This window comes from Pan troglodytes, chromosome 4 (genome assembly GCF_028858775.2).
Source record: "Pan troglodytes isolate AG18354 chromosome 4, NHGRI_mPanTro3-v2.0_pri, whole genome shotgun sequence".
NCBI lineage: Eukaryota > Metazoa > Chordata > Mammalia > Primates > Hominidae > Pan > Pan troglodytes.
Genome location: NC_072402.2, coordinates 113528963 through 113552611, shown reverse-complemented (window position 1 = coordinate 113552611; position 23649 = coordinate 113528963). Strand labels below are relative to the sequence as shown.

The window sequence follows — 23649 nt, the reverse complement described above, 5'->3', positions numbered from 1 at the left end:
ACCACACACGAGTAGCAGAAAATATTCTTTATAGCTAGCAAAAGCAAAACAACTGAAAAAAATGATGAATAAGCTCAAGATTTCTCACTTCAACTAACACCTCCAGACTGCATTATCATTTTAGGCAAACTGACATTTTCACATTTACTTTGTAATGGCAAGATTGATTTCCATCTGGGACTTATCTGCATAAAAGTGTTAGCCTTGGCACAATTTCAAAACTGAATTGAAAGCTCATTTCTTGCTATAAGCAAAGTGCCACAATACCACACAACAGTTATACCTCACATTAATCCTACCACTGGGAGTCCAATTTTATGTGTTTCAGCTAGCGAATTCTGCCCTCAGATAAGCACATAACTCTATAAAACCCTTCCTCGATCATCAACAAATCACTTATCTCTACTACCTTAATGCCTCCTGCACTTGTCCATACTAAACAGTATTTACACGTCTAAAAGAGAAGTTCTACAAATGCTACTATTCTTCATAAATAGAAAAAAACTATAAATGAGGGCAAATTCCCATACGTGGAAAAATGCCAAACCAGAAGCTGAAATCATAACTTTTAGGTATAGAACCACAGCTCCAATCAGTCAACTACAAACGTCGCCGGTTACTTCGAGGGTAAATAATTTGCAGCCAGCTGGTAAAAAGCCTGATAAAAATATTAGGTCCTCACATATCTTCCTTTTCAATAAGGAGACACCTGAAAGTCACACTGGGGAGTCTGTCACGTATCGAAACATACAGAAGAGAGACTGTACAGAACATGCAGTTATCTATCAAACGCAGGAAGCCAAAGTTCCTGCGCTATGAGAGGATCACAGTGAAAAACGGTAGCCCATCTGTCCAAAGAACAGAAAGAAGTCCACCTGGAAAGGATGGGAGTCGGCGGAGGGGGGCGAGAAGAACGAGTTCCACGCCGTCTTCCTCCTCCCGGGCTAACTGCAGCCGCGGGCGGCAGGAAGGCAGCCGCGCGGGGTGGGCTCTTGGGGACGGGGCGCAGGGCTCCGCGGCGCGGCTGGGCTGCGGCTGCCCGATCGGCGAGGGCCGGGCGCCGGGAAGTCTCCAAGGCCTCGCCCGCGCAGCCAGGAAAGCATGCAGCCCACCGACGGGCGGAGGAACCGCCCGGGCAAAGCCACGTCGGTGGCTGACCGCGCGGCAAGGAGGTGGGCACCCTGTCCACACCCACCGGGAGGCTGACAGCTGGCGAGCGCCAGGCGGCCGGGACGCGACAAGGGCCGCAGCGCGCCGGAGGGGGTCGCTCTGAGAAAGCCGCGCTGGGCGCTGCCCGTCGCCAACGACTCCCCCTCGCCCGGATCAGCGGCGGCTGGATACTCACGTAGGGCTGGTAGAACTTGGAGAGCCGCGGCTTCCCGTGGTTGTTGAAGATTAGGATCGCCTTGATCATGGCTGTGCCGGGCCGACCGGGTGGGCACTGGGGGCCAGGGCGGGGGCGGGCGCGCGGGCCTCGCCTCGTAATCTCGCCTGCGATCCTTCCCCACCCGCCCCCTCCCGCACGCGACCGCGCGCGCTCCCGAGCCGTCGGGCGGGGCCCAAGGGGCGGGGCCTGGGCGAGGCAGGCACTAAGGAAAGCGGAAACATTTCTAGGTCCGAGCCAGCGGCCTAACGGGAGTGTGCGCATTCGACCGAGCACGGACACGTTGCCCACCGCTCCTCTCCCGAGGTCTGTAGTCGCGGAGAAACACATGTTGCGTTACTAACGTTCAGAGGTCTGCGACAGCTTCGATTTGAATGACTAGCCGGGAACACCAAGTTTCACTGTGTAATTGCGTCCCCCTACTCCGGCGCCTCCTTTGCGACGCTCCCTGGAGAAAAAGCACGCCCACTGCACGCGCTCAGTCGCTACTTCCGCTCTCGAGTCTTTCCAAGCAAGATGGCGGAGGAGCCGCAGTCTGTGTTGCAGCTTCCTCCCTCAAGTGCTGCTGGAGGGGAAGGACTTACGGATGTCTCCCCAGAAACAACCACCCCGGAGCCCCCGTCTTCCGCTGCAGTTTCCCCGGGAACAGAGGAACCTGCTGGCGACACCAAGAAAAAAAGTAACTGAATTTATTTCCGGGCAGAGAGGCGGGAGGTTCAGATTGCATCCGACTAGGGGTGGCGGCCAGTAAAGAAGCAAAATTTAGAGGAGCGCCTGTCCTAGACCTGCATTTTGACCAGTCATCAGAAGAAAAGAAGTGTACTTTTTGATTTTTAAGGCCTTTAAGTTGAGTGTTAAAGTACCATCTCTGTCTGTCGGTGTAGGGCCTGATACTTGGCTGCCACACTTAATTTTATACTGTATTTTTTGAGTTGGCCATACTGCGAGCTCTTTGAAGGAAGGAGGGAGCTGAGTGGGGGGGGGGTGGTCTCGGTAATTCCAGGTACTTAACACAGGAGCTAATTATTTGAGTAATGTTTTATGGTGTAGGGATGGTCATTGGCAAAGCCTGGATTAGCATTCACGCCTTCCAATTTAACTCGCTTTTGCTTTTTTCCCCCTCCCAGTTGGTTGTGAATTCACTCCTTAAACCAAAAACCAAATTCTTAACGCAAAATGAAGACTGCTAAGGGAAAGCTAAAGGCATAGATGTTACCTTTTTAAGAAACACATTTTGGAACCTTTGTGAGTTATTTCATTGCTTGAGCCAGCTATCCTCAACCCTTTATTGCTTGAGAATGTTTCCCTTTGTAAAAGAGATTGCTAACTTACGTGTTCTAAAGCACTCTGTGTAGAGTTAGAGTTGCCTATGGGAAAAGCAGCATATAAGCATCCTCGATTCAGAGAGGCTGATTTCGTCCTTAGACGTTTTCCCCGTTCTGTCTTAAGATGACAGTGGTCTCTGGCCGGGCGCGGTGGCTCACGCCTGTAATCCCAGCACTTTGGTAGGCTGAGGCGGGTGGATCACCTGAGGTCAAGAGTTCGAGACCAGCCTGGCCAACATGGTAAGACTCCATCTCTACTAAAAATATAAAAGTTAGCTGGGTGTGGTGGCGCGCGCCTGTAATCCCAGCTACTCGGGAGGCTGAGGCAGGAGAATCGCTTGAACCCGCGAGGCGGAGGTGGCAGTGGGCGGAGGTCTCGCCATTGCACTCCAGCCTGGACAACAAGAGCGAAACTCCGCCTCAAAAAAAAAAAAAAAAAAAAAAAAAGACATTGGTCTCATTGCCTTTTCTTCAACTTCTGCTACTGTGGAGGATAATTCTCTCCCAAGACTGCCCCCCTTCCCCCTTTATATCAGACTCCCATTTCCACGTGATGCACTATGAGTATTTCCATGGATAGCCACTAGAATCTTCAAAATAATTCTGCAGGTTTTACAGTGTTTTGTTGCATTTTTTCTTCCAATTTACTATAGGCAAGAGCGGACTTCCGGAGATTCTTTTTAAGGTCTAACAGTCTTAGTCAAAACTTGTTACTGGACTCTGATGATAGCTGTGTAAAACAAAAGCTAAAAAAAATGGCTTACAATCTAAATATTGCCCGAGGGCATATTTTCTTGGTCTGGACAGTATTTTTTTGCAAATTGAACTGTCATTTAAGGATGAGATTTTTATTTTCTGGCTCTTGTTAGCATTTGAGTTTGCCTCTCCAATATAAAACTTAGTTTCTAACTATTCCTACCTTGTGGTTGTCATCATTTGTTGAGGATAATATGATGAAAGCAGCTTAACTGTTTTGTATCCTCAGCCTTTGTTTTAATCTACAGAAGAAAGATTGTTGAAACAGACCAAGGTTTTGGCACTGGAGGTATGTTAGGTTTCCTGGGGAGTAAGTGTTTCCCTAGTTGATTCTAATGTGCATCCGGGTTCAGAACTACAAGCAAATCACCTTTAAAATTAAAAAGAGAGGGCAGCTGTAATTAAATTATTTTCCTTCTCTAGTTTCTCACTGTCTTACACTTCATCCTTGGTAGCATAACTCATGATATTTCCTGCTTCACTTTCTGGAAATGTTTAATTGCATTAATCGATTTATTGATATCCCCAGGGGATTTGAGGGAGCAGTGAAGGGAGGTATGAAAGATAGGCTAACTAAAATCCCACGTTATCTCCAAATTCATTCCTATTCCCAAGATAACTGGACCTAGGATAATTAAGTAGTTCTTTAGTAGGAAGATAAAGTGTGCATACATCATGTGTTCTAGATGCGTTCATTCCAGGAGTAAACTTGAATAAAATGACCTCTGATCTTTTGGCCCCAATATTTAATATCAAAAGAATGGAGCAAGAAGGGTGTAATAGAATAGAGTTAACTTTAGGGGGCAGCAATACACTATTTTGCTTTCAATGTGTCTTGCTTTTTGACTGTAGATTTTTTTTTTTTTTTTTTTTTTTTTGAGAGGATGTCTCAGTCTGTCACCCAGGCTGGAGTGCAGTGGCTTAATCTCGGTTCACTGCAACCTCCGCGTCCCGGGTTCAAGCTATTCCCCTGTCTCAGCCTCCCAAGTAGCTGAGATTACGGGCATGCACCACCACGCCTGGCTAAGTTTTTGTATTTTTAGTAGAGACGGGGTTTCAGCATGTTGGCCAGGCTGGTCTTGAACAAGAAGTTGGAAGGGGACTGGGCCCTCTTGAACTCCTGACCTCAAGTGATCCTCCTGCCTCGGCCTCCCAAAGTGTGGAGATTACTGGCGTGAGCCACCGCGCCCAGCCAGATGTATGTTTGTTTTGTTTTGTTTTAGCAAATAACTTTATGTCTGAGAGACAGATTCATAGGGTTTGGGTTTGCATATCTGTGTTTTGGATCGTTGAAACCTTAAGATTTCTCTTTCTGCAACTTCTTTTTGGCTTTGGTTGTTCTATTATTGTTAATAACTTATTGCTTTCCTTTATTAAAAAGTTTATTACAGAAAATTTGGTAGTTACAAACAGCATAAGTAAAACCAAGTAATCATTGCCTACAATGTCACTACTGAGAAATACCATTTTGGTGCATATTCTTCCATATTTATGTGAATGTGTTTGTGATGGTTTTTAATGAATTTAAGATATTATACATGCTGTTGGAGAGATTAAATATCCACATATATACCCAGCAAGTGGCAGAGCCAGGATTCGAACCCCAGGCAGTTTAAAGTGTATGCGGTTTACTACATTCTATTTAATCAGTCACCTCCAAATATCCTTTTTGGATATTTAGGTTTACCAGTGTTTCATATAAAAATAAATGCTTAAATGGAGGTGAAATCTTTTTAAGTGAATTTTTACACATTTCATATTTTCTTACACTGGGTTCCTAGAAGTATTATTGAATCAAAGTATACTTTTATTAGGATCTGTATTACCATATTGCATTCCACAAAGGGTATACCATTTTACATTCTCAAAAGTAGTATCATCTACACTGGTAATTATTCTAATTTTAACTAGTTTCGTGGGTGAAAAGGGACATGACATTATTTTACTTTGCTTTTTGTGAACTTAAATATTGTTTGTGTATTGATCATTTGTATTTCCTCTCTTTGGAATTGCCTGTTAAGATAAAATGCATTTTAAAAATTAGTCCTGTTGGGAGAACTTTGTAGGATCAAGAAAAAAATGATGGAAAAGAATCTAACATTGTTACATCTCTCACGTATCTTCGGTATCATAAATACGTAAGATGGATGTAGATTAAATATTTCTGATTTCTAAGTCTTTTATATTCCATTCTCTTTAGATGTTTCAGTGTAATTGTCAGTAAATTTTATTCTTCTTTTACAGTTGACATTTTGCTAAAGGCTGTGGGAGACACTCCTATTATGAAAACAAAGAAGTGGGCAGTAGAGCGAACACGAACCATCCAAGGACTCATTGACTTCATCAAAAAGTTTCTTAAACTTGTGGCCTCAGAACAGTTGGTATGAAACCAATGGTGATGTTTTCCTACAAAAATTTGCAGTAGTTCCTAGGCAACAGTGAATTAACTGTTGTTTATAGAAATGCATATGGAGCCACATATGTTGCTTTTGTTATGCCCTTTTATCCCTTTATTTTTATTTATTCAATTTTTTTTTGAGACAGTCTCGCTCTGTTGCCCAGGCTGGAGTGCAGTGACACACTGCAACCTTCTCCTGGTTCAAGCGATTCTCCTGCCTCAGCCACCCTAGTAGCCAGGATTATTACAGGAGTGCACCACCAAGCCTGGCTAATTTTTGTGTTTTTAGTAGAGACGGGGCCGCCTCAGAAATGCTAGAATTACATGAGTGTGCCACTGTGCCCTGCCTTATCTCTTGTTAGTGGAGTTTATGTACTTTATCAAAGGATTCTCTGGGGAATTCTGAAATGAAATGTTTTAGATTTGTTTTACAGTGTGAACCAGTTTATGTATTTATTTTTTGCCTCCTGTATTGTTTTCCTCAGAAAGTCACTGAATACCCATGCATAAAAATCTATCATAGAGCATTGCAATATCTGTACATTACTACAGAAGTTTTGGATTTTTTCAGTTTGTTTTGATAGCAGTTACTTTTTTCCTATTTTTCTTGAGGTAAGCAATGTATCTTTGCCATATATTGTGAAAGAACTAGGAAATATTTCATGTTACAGTACACGTTAAGCACTTCACAGTGGCAGTTGTAGTAAACGTTAATTCTTTAAATGCCACTGCATTTTAATTTGGCATTTGACTACAGAAATTTAAATGTCTACATGTATTTGGCACATTAAGTGTTTTTTATATATACATAATTATATGTATGAGACACCTTTATCTGCAGATAGATCACAATCTTGGATAGTATTAACTCAGATAACATGAGTGGATAGGTAGTTGAAGAATTGCTAAGTATTTTTTAAATAACATCAGGAATTTTTGGGAGCACTAGGGGGAAATATTTGCTTCTGAACACAGGCGTGTGCATGGGTAAAACAAGTGAACTATCATTAAAGCAGGACATGTTGGAATTTCTTTTTGTCAGGGAGGAGCAAAAAACTGACTCCGATCTAAGAGTTTGGCTGCAAATGCTCTCACAAAAGTGAAGCTAAATGGAAAAGTCAGGGGAATGAGGACATACACTTGAGAGAAATGAGCAGAGGCTGTATCTTTGCTAAAGATGCAACATAAAGAGTTGGTAAAATAAGAGTACTGAGTAATTTAATGCATTAGTTTAGAAATACATGGAGATTTAAGAAAAATGAAATGATACTGTGTTCTGTGTTAAGAGTCTTGAAATTTTGTATTGCCTGTGTTCATTCAGTAACCTGAAAGGACTTGATTGATACCAATACATAGTAGGTTGAACCATATAAAATTGCCATCATTCAGCCATTTTACCCTATGAAAACAATTTCATAAGGGTTAAATTAAAGCCTCTGTAGTGAATATGATTATCCTTTCCCATTTAAGCAATAGGAAACATGAGAATTATTTTGTCATTTTCCTAGATTAAACTAAAACTGATACCTCCTGAATTTTATCTAGCAAAATGGATGTTAAAGGAAAAAAAAGTAATGCTAGGAATTCTGGGAAGATGGTGGAATCAGAAGGTATACGTGAATCTCTCTGAATTCTCACAAAACTTAGTCAACTAGATAGCAAAACCAAAAACCCCTGATTAGTATTTGTAACAAAACTAGGTGATAAGGTATCCCCATGAGCCCCAAAACACATGTTGGTGGGGACAAACCACCAGCAACCACAGGACCTTCATGGTATCAGCATCTGTGCTGAAAGAAGCAGTAAGAAACAGGGTTGGCATCTGATGGCACTGAGAAAAGTAGAACCTCAAAAGCGCTAATAGATCCTGACCGGGAAGTAAAGTGAGCCAATTTAAGAATAGAAGCTGACTAAGGAGTTTTGCCCTCTTCTGTAGCACGTGATGACAATACATTTGCACTAAGGACTTGAAGGGCTCAAACAATCTCAAAATGGACCCAGGAGGGCTCCGGGACCCCATACTGAGGAGAAATTTCAGGAAGTGAAATGAAAATTGAAAAGGGTAGGGACATGAGAAAGGAAGGAAAGAGAAAGACCAGATCAAAATGGAGGGGAACAGAGCCTGGAAAGCTCAAAGCAGGCCTCCATCGTTTTGAATAGTATACAAAAAACAACAGGGGGAACTCTGTGAAGTTAGAAAAACTACCCTAATTCACCTCATTCTAAAAGTTGAGGAAAACTAATTTCACATAAAAACAATAACAGGAATAACAAGGTCAAATCCCGTACAGTGTTACAAGAAAAAAGAGATGCGGAAAAGAACAGCATCCCTTGAGACGATGAAATCAAGCCAGAAATATACACCTGTAAGACAAGTCGAAAACTGTAACCTTGTATTTCAAAATGAGCTAAAAACAAGAAGATGGTATAAGACATGAAAGAAAAACGATCAGCATTAGTAAAACTAAGAAATGAAGCTCAGGAAAAGAATTAGAAATAAAAGAAAATTATTTCAGAAATGGAGACTAAAGTAGGAGGAACATAAACAATGGATAATGTGTTAAGAAAAATAGAAGATGAAAAAAATTTAAAAAGTGAGTCAACCTTTGGACAAGAGTCTGTGAAGAAAACCAGAGCAAGGGAACAGAAAAAATACTGTTAAAATGTCATTTAAGGTAAGAGATTTGAAACTACATATTGAAAAAACATCCGAAGTACCTGAGAGTATCAACCCAGAATAATGAACATCAGGATGCATTCTGTTAAAATTACTGGACTTGAAATCATTTGGAAATGTAGGGGACGGCAAAGAGGGCATGACTTAGAAAATTAGGCTGTCGTCAAACTTTGACAGCAAAGATGCGTAAGGAAAAAGTGTGAAATAAGGCTTTCATATCCTGCATAACTGACTTAATCGGGGCACAGACTATTAGCAGAAAATGCAATTCCAGTGAACCCTGAGGAATCCACTAGACAGAGAGCTTTATAACCAGAATAACTAGAGACATCAATTTAAAGACTGCTGATTTAAAAGCAGAAAGAAAAAAAAGCTGATTTAAAGGCAAAGTAATTAATAAAACTAACTAATTTTGTCTGCCCAAGTTCTTGCAGTTTGGAAATAATACTTCCATGGAATTTTACTTTCACAAACCTGGAGTAACTACATCTACTTTAAAGTAACAAATTATACGCCACTTAGCGATTCTGCAATGGAATTGATGATGTTAACCTATTACTTATATAGAGCTTTATAGTATACAAACAGATTTATGTCTTTCTGTCTTTTAAACTAACTGAATTGCTTTTTTAAAATTTCCAGTTAACACCTGTTACAAAATCACATTGAATGCCTTTGGTTGGTTCTCTGCTCCATTGAGTCTGCTGTTTTCTGTGAACACAACACCATCTTACTCTTTGTCTCCTTTGCCTGTGAAGTCCTGATTACTGCTTTCTTCACCTGGTTAAATCCTGCTTATTTCCCACAAAGCCATCACTGACCCTTTTGCTAGGCTAGAGTAGTGTACATTTCTGTACGCTACATACTTCATTAGATGTACTTTTCTCACCCGTATTTATTCATGTGTGTGTCTGCCTCTCCTACAGATTATAAGCTCATTGAGGGAAGAGATCACATTAATCTTCATAGTTCCATGTACAATTCTCAGCACATCATAGACACTGATAAAATAAACTAAGCTGTTATTGAGAGCCCTTCCCCTCATTTATAATGTACAAGAGTAAAATCTGGATTTGCTCATAAATTGTCAGGCACTGAACACAAATTATATCTGTATTACAAAAAATTCACATTATAATGCACATTGTTTTCTGTTACAGTTCTGAAATTTTTGTGCCAGAACTCTACTCAGCCATAACCACGAATTGATATTTCAGCATGAACTATTTAAAGATAATTTAACAATAACGTCTATTGAGTACATATACCAGGCACTGAAAGTTAGTGTATTATCTCATTTTGTCTTTCCTAACAGACCCAAGAGGTATAGGTCCTATTATTTTCCATATCTTACAAATAAAGAGGATGAGAGATTATTTGTAAAGCCAGGATTCAAACCCAGGTGTGTCTCAGAGCCTATACACTTAATCACCACACTATATTGGCTAAGAGAGATGCAAGCAATATTGATGGTTCATGGTTGGTGATCAAAATAGTATCTGTCAACCAACTATTCTGATACTTTTTTTTTTTAAATACTAAGTTTAACCCAGGACATTTTAGTCCCAAATTTGGATATTAAAGGAAAACTAAATATGTTACCTGCAAATAAAGTTTTGTTTTCCAAAAAGAAAATTATTAGAGGGCACTTCAACACTGTGACTTTAAGTACTAGAAATATTTTAGTAAAAACAGACTAAACTGAAACATTGAGCAGTGAATCCTTTAAAGAGCAAGGTTATAAGGTTTTGATTGTTACTTTTTTTCCTGCTTCATTTGCCTGTAAGTGACTTTATTAAAAAACCTAAGTATATATGTCATACATTTACCCAAGGAAAGTGTACAAACTACCTTGAATATTAGACATATTGATTTTTGGCTGTGTGCCTGTGTAATTATCTTAGGAGAAATTCTTTGTGGGTAAGTGGGGACATTTTTACGATAATGTAATTTCTTGAATAGCCAGCTCTTCAAAAGCTATTTGTAAAAAATATTTAAAAGTTTCTTAGTTATAAAAAGTTAGGAACCACTGTTCTAGGAACTGGAATTGTGTTATTTTTATTCCTGTGGAGGAAAAATGAGATCTTCATAAAGATCTCTTTAAATTGACTATTTAAAAAAGTTAGGAGTTCAGAGAAGCTTTCTTCAATTGTGAAAACAATACAAAATAGCTAGCTGAATGGAATGCAGAAAAATGCAGATTAATCAGGATACCATTAAACATCTCTGTTTTTCCTTCCTTTCTTGTAGTTTATTTATGTGAATCAGTCCTTTGCTCCTTCCCCAGACCAAGAAGTTGGAACTCTCTATGAGGTAAAAAAAAAAAAAAAAAAAGAAATTACTGCTTTTTTTTCTTAATCGAGTATGCACATCTGTATAATATGTATATTGTGTAGTATTGTTAATTCACATTTTTATTTCAAGAGATGGCATGCCATTCTTAATTTTCTGGGGTAGAAAAGATGACTTTCTTGTTCTGTTATCTAACATCTTGATCATAGTAAGATATTAATAAATTATACAATGATTGAAGAACCAAGGAATAAATTACATTTCAAAGTCATCTTCATGATTCTCATAAAGTAAGGCTTTTTCTTTATCTACATTTGATTTCTTCTACATTGTTCTTATAATCTGTTATCCAAATCTGCCTACAAGAAATTGAGAAAACAGCGTAAGAATGACTGTTAAACATCTTACAGTGTCATTGTAATAGTTATTAGAGTACACATACTAGCACCACTACTAGAAAACAGCTAAAATTACATACATTGTGGTTGGACATGTAGAGAAAGGACAAGATTAAAATACATAAGCTCATTCATGCCTAAGATGCTTAAAGGACAGATTTTATTAAACACTTAGGATTATTAATATGTGTCTGATAGAAACAGGCATCCTTGAGATAGCCTGTAACATAGGTAACTTAATATACGTGTGTGGATATTTATGATACATGTGGCATTTATTTTCTTAGTTTCATCTAAGAATAATAAAGATTGAGTTTGATTTATTGCCTTTTTTTTTGTAGTGTTTTGGCAGTGATGGTAAACTGGTTTTACATTACTGCAAGTCTCAGGCGTGGGGATGAACCACAAAGAAAATCAACTTGCTACTACATAAAATGGATTTTCACGGAAGAGACAGCTCTGAAAAGTTTTGATGCTTGTGGCAAGAGACTTAACAGATGTGATCTATTTAGTATGTGTCTACTCTATGTTTATGCATAAGAAAACATCCATAGCATGAATGGACTCAGAAAAATGTGATTTGTATTAATACACCAGTCATCATAAAAGATGGTCATGATAGTACACCCATTGCTCCTACTTGTTACTATTATTGCTGCAGATCTGCCTCCAAGGTTGAAAAGGAGACTAAGACTGTATAAACATCTTCATTGCCAGTTCTCAAAATGACTGAAATTGTTTTCATGGTAAAAGTTAATATACTAAAGGGTTCCTTTTTTTTTAATGTTTACATTTATGTCTATGTTTACCTTTTTAGTCACATTGACCTGCTGGCTGAATACCTCAAATAGTCCAGTAGAGGGCAGTCCACCAGGCAGAAAAGGTTAGGCACTTTGGTTTCACATCTTTGCTGGGGAATAATAGGGGAAATGGCTGTTTTTGCTAATTTTTAGCTAATATCTAGCCAGGAGAGCAAGCACATTGGACAGACTGAAAGACTGTAATTTTACACAATACACATGGCTTAATTATTTTATTGGGATACAGAAAAATATAAATTCTGGACAAATAAGTCATATACCTGTTTTCAGTCCTATCATTTAAGGATTCTTGAGTCCCAATCACATAACTGTGGTGTTACTCTGTCATTTATATGGTGTCAAAAGCACTTGATGAGTAAACCCAGTAACATCTTTTTGAGTGTTTCATAATGCATTTTCCAACTTGAAAACACTCAATAATTGAAAAATAGCCTTATTGTGTATTTTATGCCATGACTAAAAGTGCCATTTTTACTGATGCTATTAGACTGATAATTTCTTGAAGTGAGATTTAACCTTTTTTTCTCTTTAGTATTATGTTTATAATGCCATATTTTTAGAAAGCATTCCAGATCAGGCATGGTGGCTTACACCTGTAATCCCAGCACTTTGGAAGGCCGAGGTGTGGGGATTGCGTGAAGCCACAAGTTTGAGACCAGCCATTATTAGGCTGCAGAGGCAAGAGGATCCCCTGAGCCCAGAAGTTCAAGGGTATAGTGAGTCGTGATTGTACCACTGCATTCCTGCTGAGCAGCAGAGTGAGACCCCATCTCAAAAAAGAAAAAAAAAGGCATTCTAGTAAATCGAATGTAATGTGAATGGAATTTCAAAACAGGATCTAAGATGGTATGTAGTAGAATTCAAAGTAAGATCACTTTAAAGTTAAATAAGTTGAGTATGGAAAAGGTCTGTTCTCTAGTTTTGTCCAGTTCAGTTTACTGAAGGAATATATTTAATTATATTCATATATTTAACAAATAAAAATATGTTGAATTTTCGTATTGTTTGCCACTGAGGGTTCAGATGATAGACCTCAAAAAATCGAAAATACTGGTTGAATTTGTAGCATCCATTTAATTATTCTTTTTGACCTAAATAACTTAATAGTTTATTAAATCTAAGGTTAGCTAAATATGTAGCTAACCTTATTTGTTTTCTTTCCTAACAACTCTGAAGAATACATAGGACTTTGCACTTTTTTTTTTTTTTTAAAAGAGACGGAGTTTCGGTCTTGTTGCCCAGGCTGGACTGTAATGGCACAATCTCGGCTCATTGCAGCCTCTACCTCCCGGGTTCAAGTGATTCTCCTGCCTCAGCCTCCTGAGTAGCTGGGATTACAGGCACCTGCCACCACACCCGCCTAATTTTTTGTTATTTTTAGTGGAGACAGGGTTTTACCATTTTGGCCAGGCTGGTCTCAAACTCCTGACTGACCTCAGGTGATCCAACCGCCTTGGCCTCCCAAAGTGCTGGGATTATAGGTGTGAGCCACCGTGCCGGGCCTGGACTTTGTACTTTTTCAAATCATATTTAATTATTTCTTGATCTTTACTCAAAGAATTATTCTGCGCTAAATTTGCAGCATTAAACAATAATTAAGCCTGGATCCGATAAGTTATTGGGTGACTAGAACCTACAACACAATTTATTTTTAATTTAAACTCTCAAGTCTGATTAAACTTGGGGGAAAAACTGAACATTCAGGTGATATTTTAAATTTTCTTTGTGACTAAATAGATGTCATTAATATCATGCTTCATCTTGCTGTGCATAGATGACCCATGGCACACAAAGTATATGTATAATATTGCAATATTGTACTTCCATCTTTAAAAGTATGTCAAAGACTTCATAATGAATTCACCATATTTAAGGAATAAGGCAAATTAATGTTTTATCCGAAATCAAAATGAGATTGGATAATTCCTGGAATCTGATTTCTGTAAGTTTCAGTCCTAAAGGGACCTTAAATATCTACTAGAACGAAGTACAGTGTATTTCTCAGATTACATGACATTAGTCAACCAATTTAGTTGTAACACAAAGTGAGAAAGCCTTAGGTGTTGAAGGAGTGTGAAAATAAAAATCTCTTTTCATGCAGTTTCTGCTTCATTTTCCAAGGATTATATGCTGAGTAAACTTTTGGCACTAAGGAAGCCAGCTACAGGCCACGTAATGAAAACTATTCAGAAAACAGTTCAGCAAATACTACTATTTGAATACAGTTCAAATCGTATTTATATAAATACTCTGCCTACATTATTTAACCCAAACTGGATTATTCACCATTCTTTGAAGATGCCTTGTGTTTTCTGTTATCTACTTCTGCTCGTGCAGTTTACTTACACCTTCACCCTTTCAAATCCTAACTTCTTCAAGGCCTGATTCAGATTTTAACTTTTTAAAGGCTATCTGAATCATTCAAGGAGAAGATACCCTTTCTCTCATAGAAACACTTAGAGCAAACTACCACTATTACAGCACTTATTGCATACTGCCTCAGAGCCATGTGTCCAGTTATTCTGGTTTTTATCTGGTACCCACGCACACATAATACTTAGTACATTTCCTTATATGTAAATAATTAGTAATGTAACACATGGAGTGAATGAAATTGTGATTAGCAAAGTATGACAGCTAAAAACAGGAAATTTTGTATAGTTTAAGTTTTTGTACAGCAGAAGGTAATGGAAAATATTTGCAACATATGACAGTGTTTTTAATGTCTTAAATATATGAAGAATTCATTTCAATTGGTAAGAAAAGACCAACTGAAAAACAGGCAAAACATACCAAATTTCGATTCACAAAAAGATACAAATGGCCAACAAAACATGAAACACCTTGAACCCCATTGGTTACAAAAAATACAAATAAAAACAATGCTGACTGACAATAAAAATAATGTACATCTTGCTATTAGCAGAGTTGTGGGGAAATCCTGTCATATTTTGGTGAATAGAATATGAGTTGGTATATCACTTTTAGGGGGCCATTTGGCAATATCAAAAACCTTGAAACGTAAGTATAAACTTCAATTTGTTCATATAACCTGTCATTCACATATTGAGTGCCTACTATGTCCTAAATATTGGAATAACACTAATAAAGCTCATAAGAGACTAATAAAGTCCCTGTTCTTGGAGTCACTTTCATGTTGACTCAGGGGGGTAGGACAGATTTTCAGATTTCAATTTAAGTCTTGGAAGTTTTTAAAATTGAATTTTTAGAAATAATGGAAAGTAATTTGATACCTGATACTAGCTACTATACCCATGTTTTCGTATTTAATATTAATGAAAGATAAAACGTGAGTAAAATCTTTAGAGGAATCCTTATAAATCAATTCCCATAGTTCCTTCTGTCATAGCTGATACACATGAATCTAGGTTGATTACTTCTAGTGATAGACAAAAAGGATGTCCTGTCCATTTTGAGATGGCTCTATTTGTTTCATAACTGTCTTTCTTACAACATGGCAAAATCTGCCTCCTTGCTTCCTCCAAGTATATGTTCCCAGTTCTTTTATCTACATCTACAAAACATACCTTTCCCCCTTTCCTGCCCCACTTTTCCCAAGTCTTGTCTTAAGAATGATAAATCCATCCCTATAGTTGCTTAGAATCTTGACTCTGTTCCAACCCAGTTTCAATCCATCAGCTTTACTACCCAAAGTAATCTAAAGATTCAATGCAATTGCTACCAGAATACCAGTGACATTCTTCACTGACATAGAGGAAAAAAAATCTAAAATTTGTATGGAACCACAAAAGACCCAGAACAGCCAAAGCCATCCTGAGCAAAAATAGCAAAGCCAGAGGCATCACATTACTGGGCCTCAAATTATGTACTACAAAGCTATAGTAACAAAAACAGCATGATAGAAGCATAAAAACAAGACACAGACCAAGGGACCAGAATAGAGAACCCAGAAGTAAATCCATGTATTTACTTACAGTCAACTCTTTTGACAAAGACACTAAGAACATACATTAGGGAAAGGACAATCTCTTCTATAATAAATGGTGCAGGCAGAACTGAGTATCCAAACGCAGAAGAATGAAATTAGACCCCTCTCTCACCATATACAAAAATCAGAATAGATTAAAGACTTAAATGTAAGACTTGAAATTATGAAGAGAAAATTGGGGAAACCAAAAGTTTAAGCTGGGCAATGATTTCTTGTAAGACCTCAAAAACACAACCAATGTGAAAATGAGCAAATGAGATCACATCAAGCTAAAAAGCTTCTGCACAGCAGAGGAAAAGTGAAGAAATATGCTACAGAATGGGCAAAAATATTTGCAAACTACTCATCTGACAAGGAATTAAAAACGAATATATAAAGAGCTTAATAGCAAAAAAAAATTAAAAATAGGCAAAAGATCTGAATAGGTGCTTCTTAGAAGATATCAAAATGGGCAACAGGTATATGAAAAAATGCTCAACATCACTAATCACCAGGGAAATGCAAATCAAAACTAAATGAGCTATCACACCCCAGTTTAAATGACTTATCCAAAAAACAGGCAATAATCGATGCTGGTGAGGATGTGGAGAAAGAATACTTGTACACTGTTGGTGGGAGTGTAAATTACTAAAGCCACTAAGGAGAAGAGTATGAAGTTTCCTCAAAAAATGAAGAAAAGAACTACTGTGTAATCCAGCATTCTCACTGCTGGTTGTAAACCCAAAGGTAAGAAGATCTGTATATCGAGATACCTGCATTGCAGCAGTATGCACAATAGCCAAGATACATAATCAACCTGAGAGTCCATGCATGGATCAATGGATAAAGAAAGTGTACATGATGGCATCTTGAGCCCTAAAAGAGAATGAAATCTTGTTATTTGCAACATGGAACTGGAGGATATTGTGATGTTAAGTGAAAGAAGCCAGGCATAGAAAAACAAATAGCACATACTCTCATATGTGGGAGCCTAAAAAAAAAATGCTTTTAGGATTGGCTGGCAAGATGGCCAAATAGGAACAGCTCCAGTCTGCAGCTCCCAGTGAGATGAATGCAGAAGTGGGTAATTTCTGCATTTCCAACTGAGGTATCTTGTTCATCTCATTGGGACTGGGTAGGCAGTGGGTAAGGCCAAAGAGGGTGAGCAGAAGCAGGGTGGGGTGTCGCCTCATGCAGGAAGTGGAAGGAGCAGGGGAGCCTACTTTTCCCAGCCAAAGGAGGCTGTGAGGGACTGTGTTATCTGGCCCAGATACCACACTTTTCCCCTGGTTTTAGAAATCCACAGACCAAGAGATTCCCTCATGTGCCTACACTACCAGGGCTCTGGGTTTCAAACACAAAACTGGGCAGCTGTTCAGGCAGACACCGAGCTAGCTGCAGGAGTTCTTTTCACACATCGATAGCTGAATTGATCAGTGGAAGAAAGGATATCAGAGATTGAAGATCAACTTACTGAAATGAGGTGTGAAGGAAAGATTGAGAAAAAAGATTGAAACAGAATGACAAAGCCTCCAAGAAATATGGGACTATGTGAAAAGACCAAACCTGCGATTGACTGGGGTCCCTGAAAGTGATGGGGAGAATGTAACCAAGTTGGAAAACACTCTTCAGGATATTATCCAGGAGAACTTCCCCAACGTAGCAAGACAGGCCAACATTCAAATTCAGGAAGTACAGAGACCACCACAAAGATACTCTTTCAGAAGAGCAACCCCAAGACACATAATTGTCACAGTCTCCAAAGTTGAAATGAAGGAAAAATGTTAAGGGCAACAGAGAGAAAGGTCAGGTAACCTACAAAGGGAAGCCATCAGACTAACAGTGGATCTCTGAAGAAACCCTATAAGCCCAAAGAGAGTGGAAGCCAATATTCAACACTGTTGAAGAATTTTCAACCCAAAGTTTCATATACAGCCAAACTAACTTTCGTAAGTGAAGGATAAATAAAATCCTTTACAGACAAGCAAATGCTGAGGGATTTTTGTCACCACCAGGCCTGCCTTACAAGAGCTCCTGAAGGAAGCACAAAATATGGAAAGGAAAAACAAGTACCAGCCACTGCAAAAACATATCAAAATATAAAGACCAATGACACTATGAAGAAATTGCATCAACTAATGTGCAAAATAACCAGCTAGCATCATGATGACAGGATCAAATTCACACGTAACAATATTAACCTTAAATGTAAATGGGCTAAATGCCCCAATTAAAAGACACACACTGGCAAATTGGATAAAGAGTCAAGACCCATCAGTGTGCTGTATTCAGGAGACCCATCTCCTGTGCAAAGACACACACAGGCTCAAAATAATGAGATGGAGGAATATTTACCAGGCAAATGGAAAACAACAACAACAACAACAAAAAAGCAGGGATTGCAATCCTAGTCTCTGATAAAACAGACTTTAAACCAACAAAGTTCAAAAAAGACAAGGGCATTATATCGTGGTAAAGGGATCAATGCAACAAGAAGAGCTAACTATCCTAAATATATATGCACCCAATACAGATGCACCCAGATTCATAAAACAAGTTCTTAGAGACATACAAAGTGACTTAGACTCCCACACAATAACAATGGGAGATTTAACACACCACTGTCAATATTAGATCAATGAGACAGAAAATTAACAAGGATATTCAGGACTGGAAATCAATGTGCAAAAATCACAAGCATTCCTATACACCAATAAAGACAAGCAGATAGCCAAATCATGAGTGAACTCCCATTCACAATTGCTACAAAGAAAATACCTGGCTGGGCACGGTGGCTCATGCCTGTAATCCCAACACTTTGGGAGGCCGAGGTGGGCAGATCACAAGGTCAGGAGATCGAAACCATCCTGGCTAACATGGTGAAACCCCATCTCTACTAAAAATAAAAAAATTTAAAAAATTAGCTGGGTGTGGTGGTGGGCGCCTGTAGTCCCAGCTACTCGGGAGGCTGAGGCAGGAGAATGGTGTGAACCCAGAAGGCAGAGCTTGCAGTGTGAGCTGAGATCGCACCACTGCACTCCAGCCTGGGCGACAGAGCAAGACTCCGTCTCAAAAAAAAAAGAAAATACCTAGGAATACACCTTACAAGGGACATGAAGGGCCTTCAAGGCCCACTGCTCAAGGAGATAAGGGAGAACACAAACAAATTGGAAAAAATTCCATTCTCATGGATAGGAAGAATCCATATCATGAAAATGGCCATATTGCCCCAAGTAATTTATAGATTCAATGCTATTCCCATCAAGCTACCATTGACTTTCTTCACATAACTAGAAAAAAACGACTTTAATTTCATCTGGACCCAAAAAAGAGCCCGTATAGCCAAGACAATCCTAAGCAAAAAGAACAAAGCTGGAGGCATCACACTACCTGATGTCAAACTATACTACAAAGCTACAGTACCCAAAACAGCATGGTACTGGTACCAAAACAGATATATACACCAGTGAAACAGAACAGAGGCCTCAGAAATAACACCACACATCTACAACCATCTGATCTTCAACAAACCTGACAAAAGGAAGCAATGGGGAAAGGACTCCCTATTTAATAAACGGTAATGGTACTGGGAAAACTGGCTCGCCATATTTAGAAAACAGAAACTGGACCCCTTCCTTACACCTTATACAAAAATTAAGGTGGATTAAAGACTAAAATGTAAAACCTAAAACTATAAAAACCCTTAAAAAAAACCTAGGCAATACCATTCAGGACATAAGCATGGGCAAAGACTTCATGACTAAAACACCAAAAGCAATTGCAACAAAATCCAGAATTGACAAATGGGATCTAATTAAATTAAAGAGCTTCTGCTCAGCAAAAGAAACTATCATCAGAGTGAACAGGCAGCCTACAGAATGGGAGAAAATTTTTCCAATCTATCCATTTGACAAAGGTCCAATATCCAGAATCTACAAGGAACTTAAACAAATTTACAAGAAAAATCAACCCCATCAAAAAGTGGGCAAAGGATATGAACAGACACTTCTCAAAAGAAGATATGTATGCAGCCAGGAAACATGAAAAAGAGCTGATCATCACTGGTCAGTTGGAGAAATGCAAATCAAAACCACAATGAGCTAGCATCTCACACCAGTTAGAATGGCAATCATTAAAAAAACCTGGAAACAGCAGATGCTGGTGAGGATGCGGAGAAATAGGAACACTTTTACACTGTTGGTAGGAGTGTAAATTAGTTCAACCATTGTGGAAGACAGTGCGGTGATTCCTCAAGGATCTAGAACCAGAAATACCATTTGACCCAGCAATCCAATTACTGAGTACATACCCAAAGGATTATAAATCATTCTGCTGTAAAGATACATGCACACTTATGTTTATTGCAGCACTGTTCACAATACCAAAGACTTGGAACCAACCCAAATTCCCATCAATGATAGACTGAATAAAGAAAATGTGGCACATATACACCATGGAATACTATGCAGCCATAAAAAAAGAATAAGTTTATGTCCTTTGCAGGGACATGGATGAAGCTGGAAACCATCATCCTCAGCAAACTAACACTGTAATGGAAAGCCAAACACGTCATGTTCTCACTCATAAGTGGGAGGTGAACAATAAGAACACATGGACACAGGGAGGGGAACATAACACACCAGGGCCTGTGGGTGGGTTGGGGGCAAGGGGAGGGAGAGCATTACGACAAATACCTAATGTGTGTGGAGGTTAAAACCTAGATGATGGGTTGATAGGTGTAGCAAACCACTATGGCACATGTATACCTATTTAACAAACCTGCACGTTCAGCACATCTATCACAGAACTTAAAATGAAGTTGCTTTTATGGAAATAGAGTGTAGATGATGGTTACCAGAGGCTGGGAAGGGTAGTAGGAAAAGGGAAATAATAAAGGGTTGGTTAATGAGTAAAAAAAATACAGTTAGAAGGAAAAAGATCTAGTGTTGGGTAGCACAATTGGGTGACTATAGTTAATAATGTATACTTCAAAAAATAACTAGAAAAGTGGAGTTGGAATGTTCATAACACAAAGGATGAGAAACGCTTGAGGTGATGGATATTTCAGTTACCTTTATTTGATCATTACATATTGTATGCTTGTATCAAAATTTCACATGTATCCCATATATATGTACATTTATGTATCCATAAAAATTTAAAAGCCTGACTGATTTACCTGCAAAACATGTTCAGAGTCCAGCCATTTCTTATCTGCTACCACTGTGGACAGAGCCACCATCATAGTTTTTTTTCACTCAAATTGCAACAACTAACTCGTTGGTTCCTCTGTATGTACTCTCTCCTCGCCTAGAATCCCCAGTGGCTTTCTATATTGGTGTAAAAGCTGAAGTCTTTACCTTGGCCTATCTGATATGTAGTCATCACTTCCCCACACTCTGCAACCCAAATGCTGTTACTCAAACACTAAGCTTTCTCCAATCCCAGGGCTGTTGCACTTACTGGTTCTTCCACCTGGAAACTTGCCCTAGACAAATGTCTTGCTAATATCCTTCAGTCCTCGCTCAAATACCACCTCAAGGAAATGTTCCCCTGAACTCCCTCTAAAACAGCAACTCGCCACTCTACTTACCCAACTTCCCCTGTTTTATTTTTCTCGATTGTATATTTTATAAAGTATTTGTATGTCCATTTCTCCATGTATGCTGTATACAATATTTGTTGGTGTGCTCCTCCTACCAACCCAACCCCATTAAAATGTAAGCCCTCTGAGGGCAGTGGCTTAGTTTTGTTAGCAGTGCCTGGCATATAGTACATGCTTTTTAAAATATGTTGGATAGTTCCCTTCTCTTTATATCTACCACCATGTCAATGCCTGTCTGAAAATGTGACAGTCATTGATTGCCCTGGGCAATTCAGAGTACAGTAGAGCTACCTCTCTGGATCTAGGTATTATACTTATGTTAATAAAGTCTATAATGTCAACTTTTTTAATGACTACATTTAGGTTACAATATGCAACACTGTTGGGAAGAATTCAGATGTCCTTTGCAAAGAACCTGAAAAAAGTCTTTTCTCGATTTGAAATCACAACCCTAGGATCCTTAAAGAGGAATGAGGAACTAGACAAATTACTCTAGCCAATATGCTTTTACTAACTTCATTTATGCATGCACTTAAGAAATATTTCTATTTGTGCCTAATACTGTACAAAATACTGTGTGCTAGGCACTGATGGTGATATAAAAATAAAATTTAAGAGGAGCCTGTCTTAAAGGTTCTCACTGTCAAAGTGATCCACGTAAGTAATTGCAATACATGCTGAGAAATGGTAAGTGCCTTAAGGAAGATAGTGATCGTTCCGTTGTTCAGGAGGAGGAGAGATGGCACATTTGACAGGAAAGTAAAAGCTGGATCTTAAAATAAGATTGGGACATGTTGAAATGGCTGGCTAGGATTTAAGCAGAAGGAAAAGCTTAAGCAAAAGAATGGATTTGGTAAGCACATTCAATTTGGCTGAAAGATATATTCATAAAGAAAAATAATAAAAGGCGAAATATCAAGAAAGGTAGTTTACAGTCAAAATATGAAAAAAAATTTATGCCAGCCTGATAAGACCTATTGTATAGGAAAGTTAGAGTTATTGGAAGAATGTGACCAGGAAACTACATCATCAGTTCTGTGCTTTAGGCTAATAAATCAAGCGATTGTGAATAAAGGATACATATGGGAGAAAGCTGGAACCAAGGAATCCAGTTCAGAGGCCAGTGCCATAATCCAGCCAAAATCAAATAGAGGTTTGAATAGTGGAATAGCAATAAGAATACAAAGTAGAGAAAATGATAAGGAGATACAAAACTTGGCAATTGGTTGAATGGGGTCTGGATAATGATGCAAGGAAGGAGTAGGCAGCAGTGGATGAGGTTTTTGAGCCTGGGTGCCTCATTGCAGAAATAGAACCTTTAGGAGTTTGGAAGAGCATTCTTGAAAGGAGTTTCACACATACTGCATCGGAGGTGCCAAAAGGTGTTGGAGATTGCAGTCTGCATGTAAAACTAAGGGAATGTGGGAGGCATCCACATACAGACGATCAATGAAATCCTGAGTGTGGGGGAAGGGAGGAAGTTGAGAGAAGAAACAATAAAAATGTGTCAATATCAGTATATTAAGAAAGTTCCTTGAGGTCTTTGAAGGTCAAGAGGTGGAGTCAGATGGACATAAAGATGGCAACAATAGACACTGGGGATAGCTAGAGGGAGGATGGAGGAGAAAAAGGGTTGAAACTGTTGGATACTATGCTCAGTACCTAGGTGACAATAACATTTGTACCAGAAGCCTCAGCATCACACAATATACCCAGGTAACCTGCACATGTAAACCCTGAATCTAAAAAGTTGAAAAGAGGGTAGGTACAGTAGCTCATGCCTATAATCTCAACACTTCAGGAGGCTGAGGCAGGAAGATCACTTAAGCCTAGTAGTTCAAGCCCAGCCTGTGCAACATAACAAGACCACATCTCTACAAAAAAATAAAAAATCAGCCAAGTGTGGTGGTGCACGCCTGTAGTCCCTGCCACTCAGGAGGCGTAGGCAGTAGGCTTGCCTGAGCTCAGGTGTTGAAAGCTGCAGTGAGCCAATGGCTCCACTGCACTCCAGCCTCAGTGACACAGCAAGACCTTTGTCCAAAAA

General features: G+C 38.9%; 2 protein-coding genes across 11 annotated transcripts in view; one reads left to right on the top strand and one right to left on the bottom strand.

Moving 5' to 3' along the window:
* AP3S1 (adaptor related protein complex 3 subunit sigma 1) overlaps positions 1–1856 on the bottom strand; it is a 72442-nt gene extending 70586 nt beyond the window's left edge. For 5 of the 10 annotated variants that reach the window (XR_010156978.1, XM_016953651.4, XM_063810589.1 and 2 more), the window contains exon 1: positions 1346–1714. Coding sequence is in view for 7 of the 10 variants with exons in the window: in XM_016953651.4 (XP_016809140.1) it covers positions 1346–1714 (369 nt within the window). In the remaining 3 variants the exon portion in view is untranslated. Of the gene's footprint in view, positions 1–1195 lie in introns of all 10 variants that reach the window. The other 5 variants (XR_008548070.2, XM_054684532.1, XM_054684533.1 and 2 more) reach the window with 3 other exon arrangements.
* Positions 1857–1893: 37 nt separating this feature from the next.
* Positions 1894–11727, top strand: ATG12 (autophagy related 12). The gene is given in 4 exon segments (NM_001251998.1): positions 1894–2063; positions 5710–5846; positions 10791–10853; positions 11572–11727. Coding segments are annotated over 4 exon segments (423 nt in total). The 5' UTR covers positions 1894–1900; the 3' UTR covers positions 11632–11727.
* The last annotated feature ends 11922 nt before the right edge of the window (positions 11728–23649 follow it).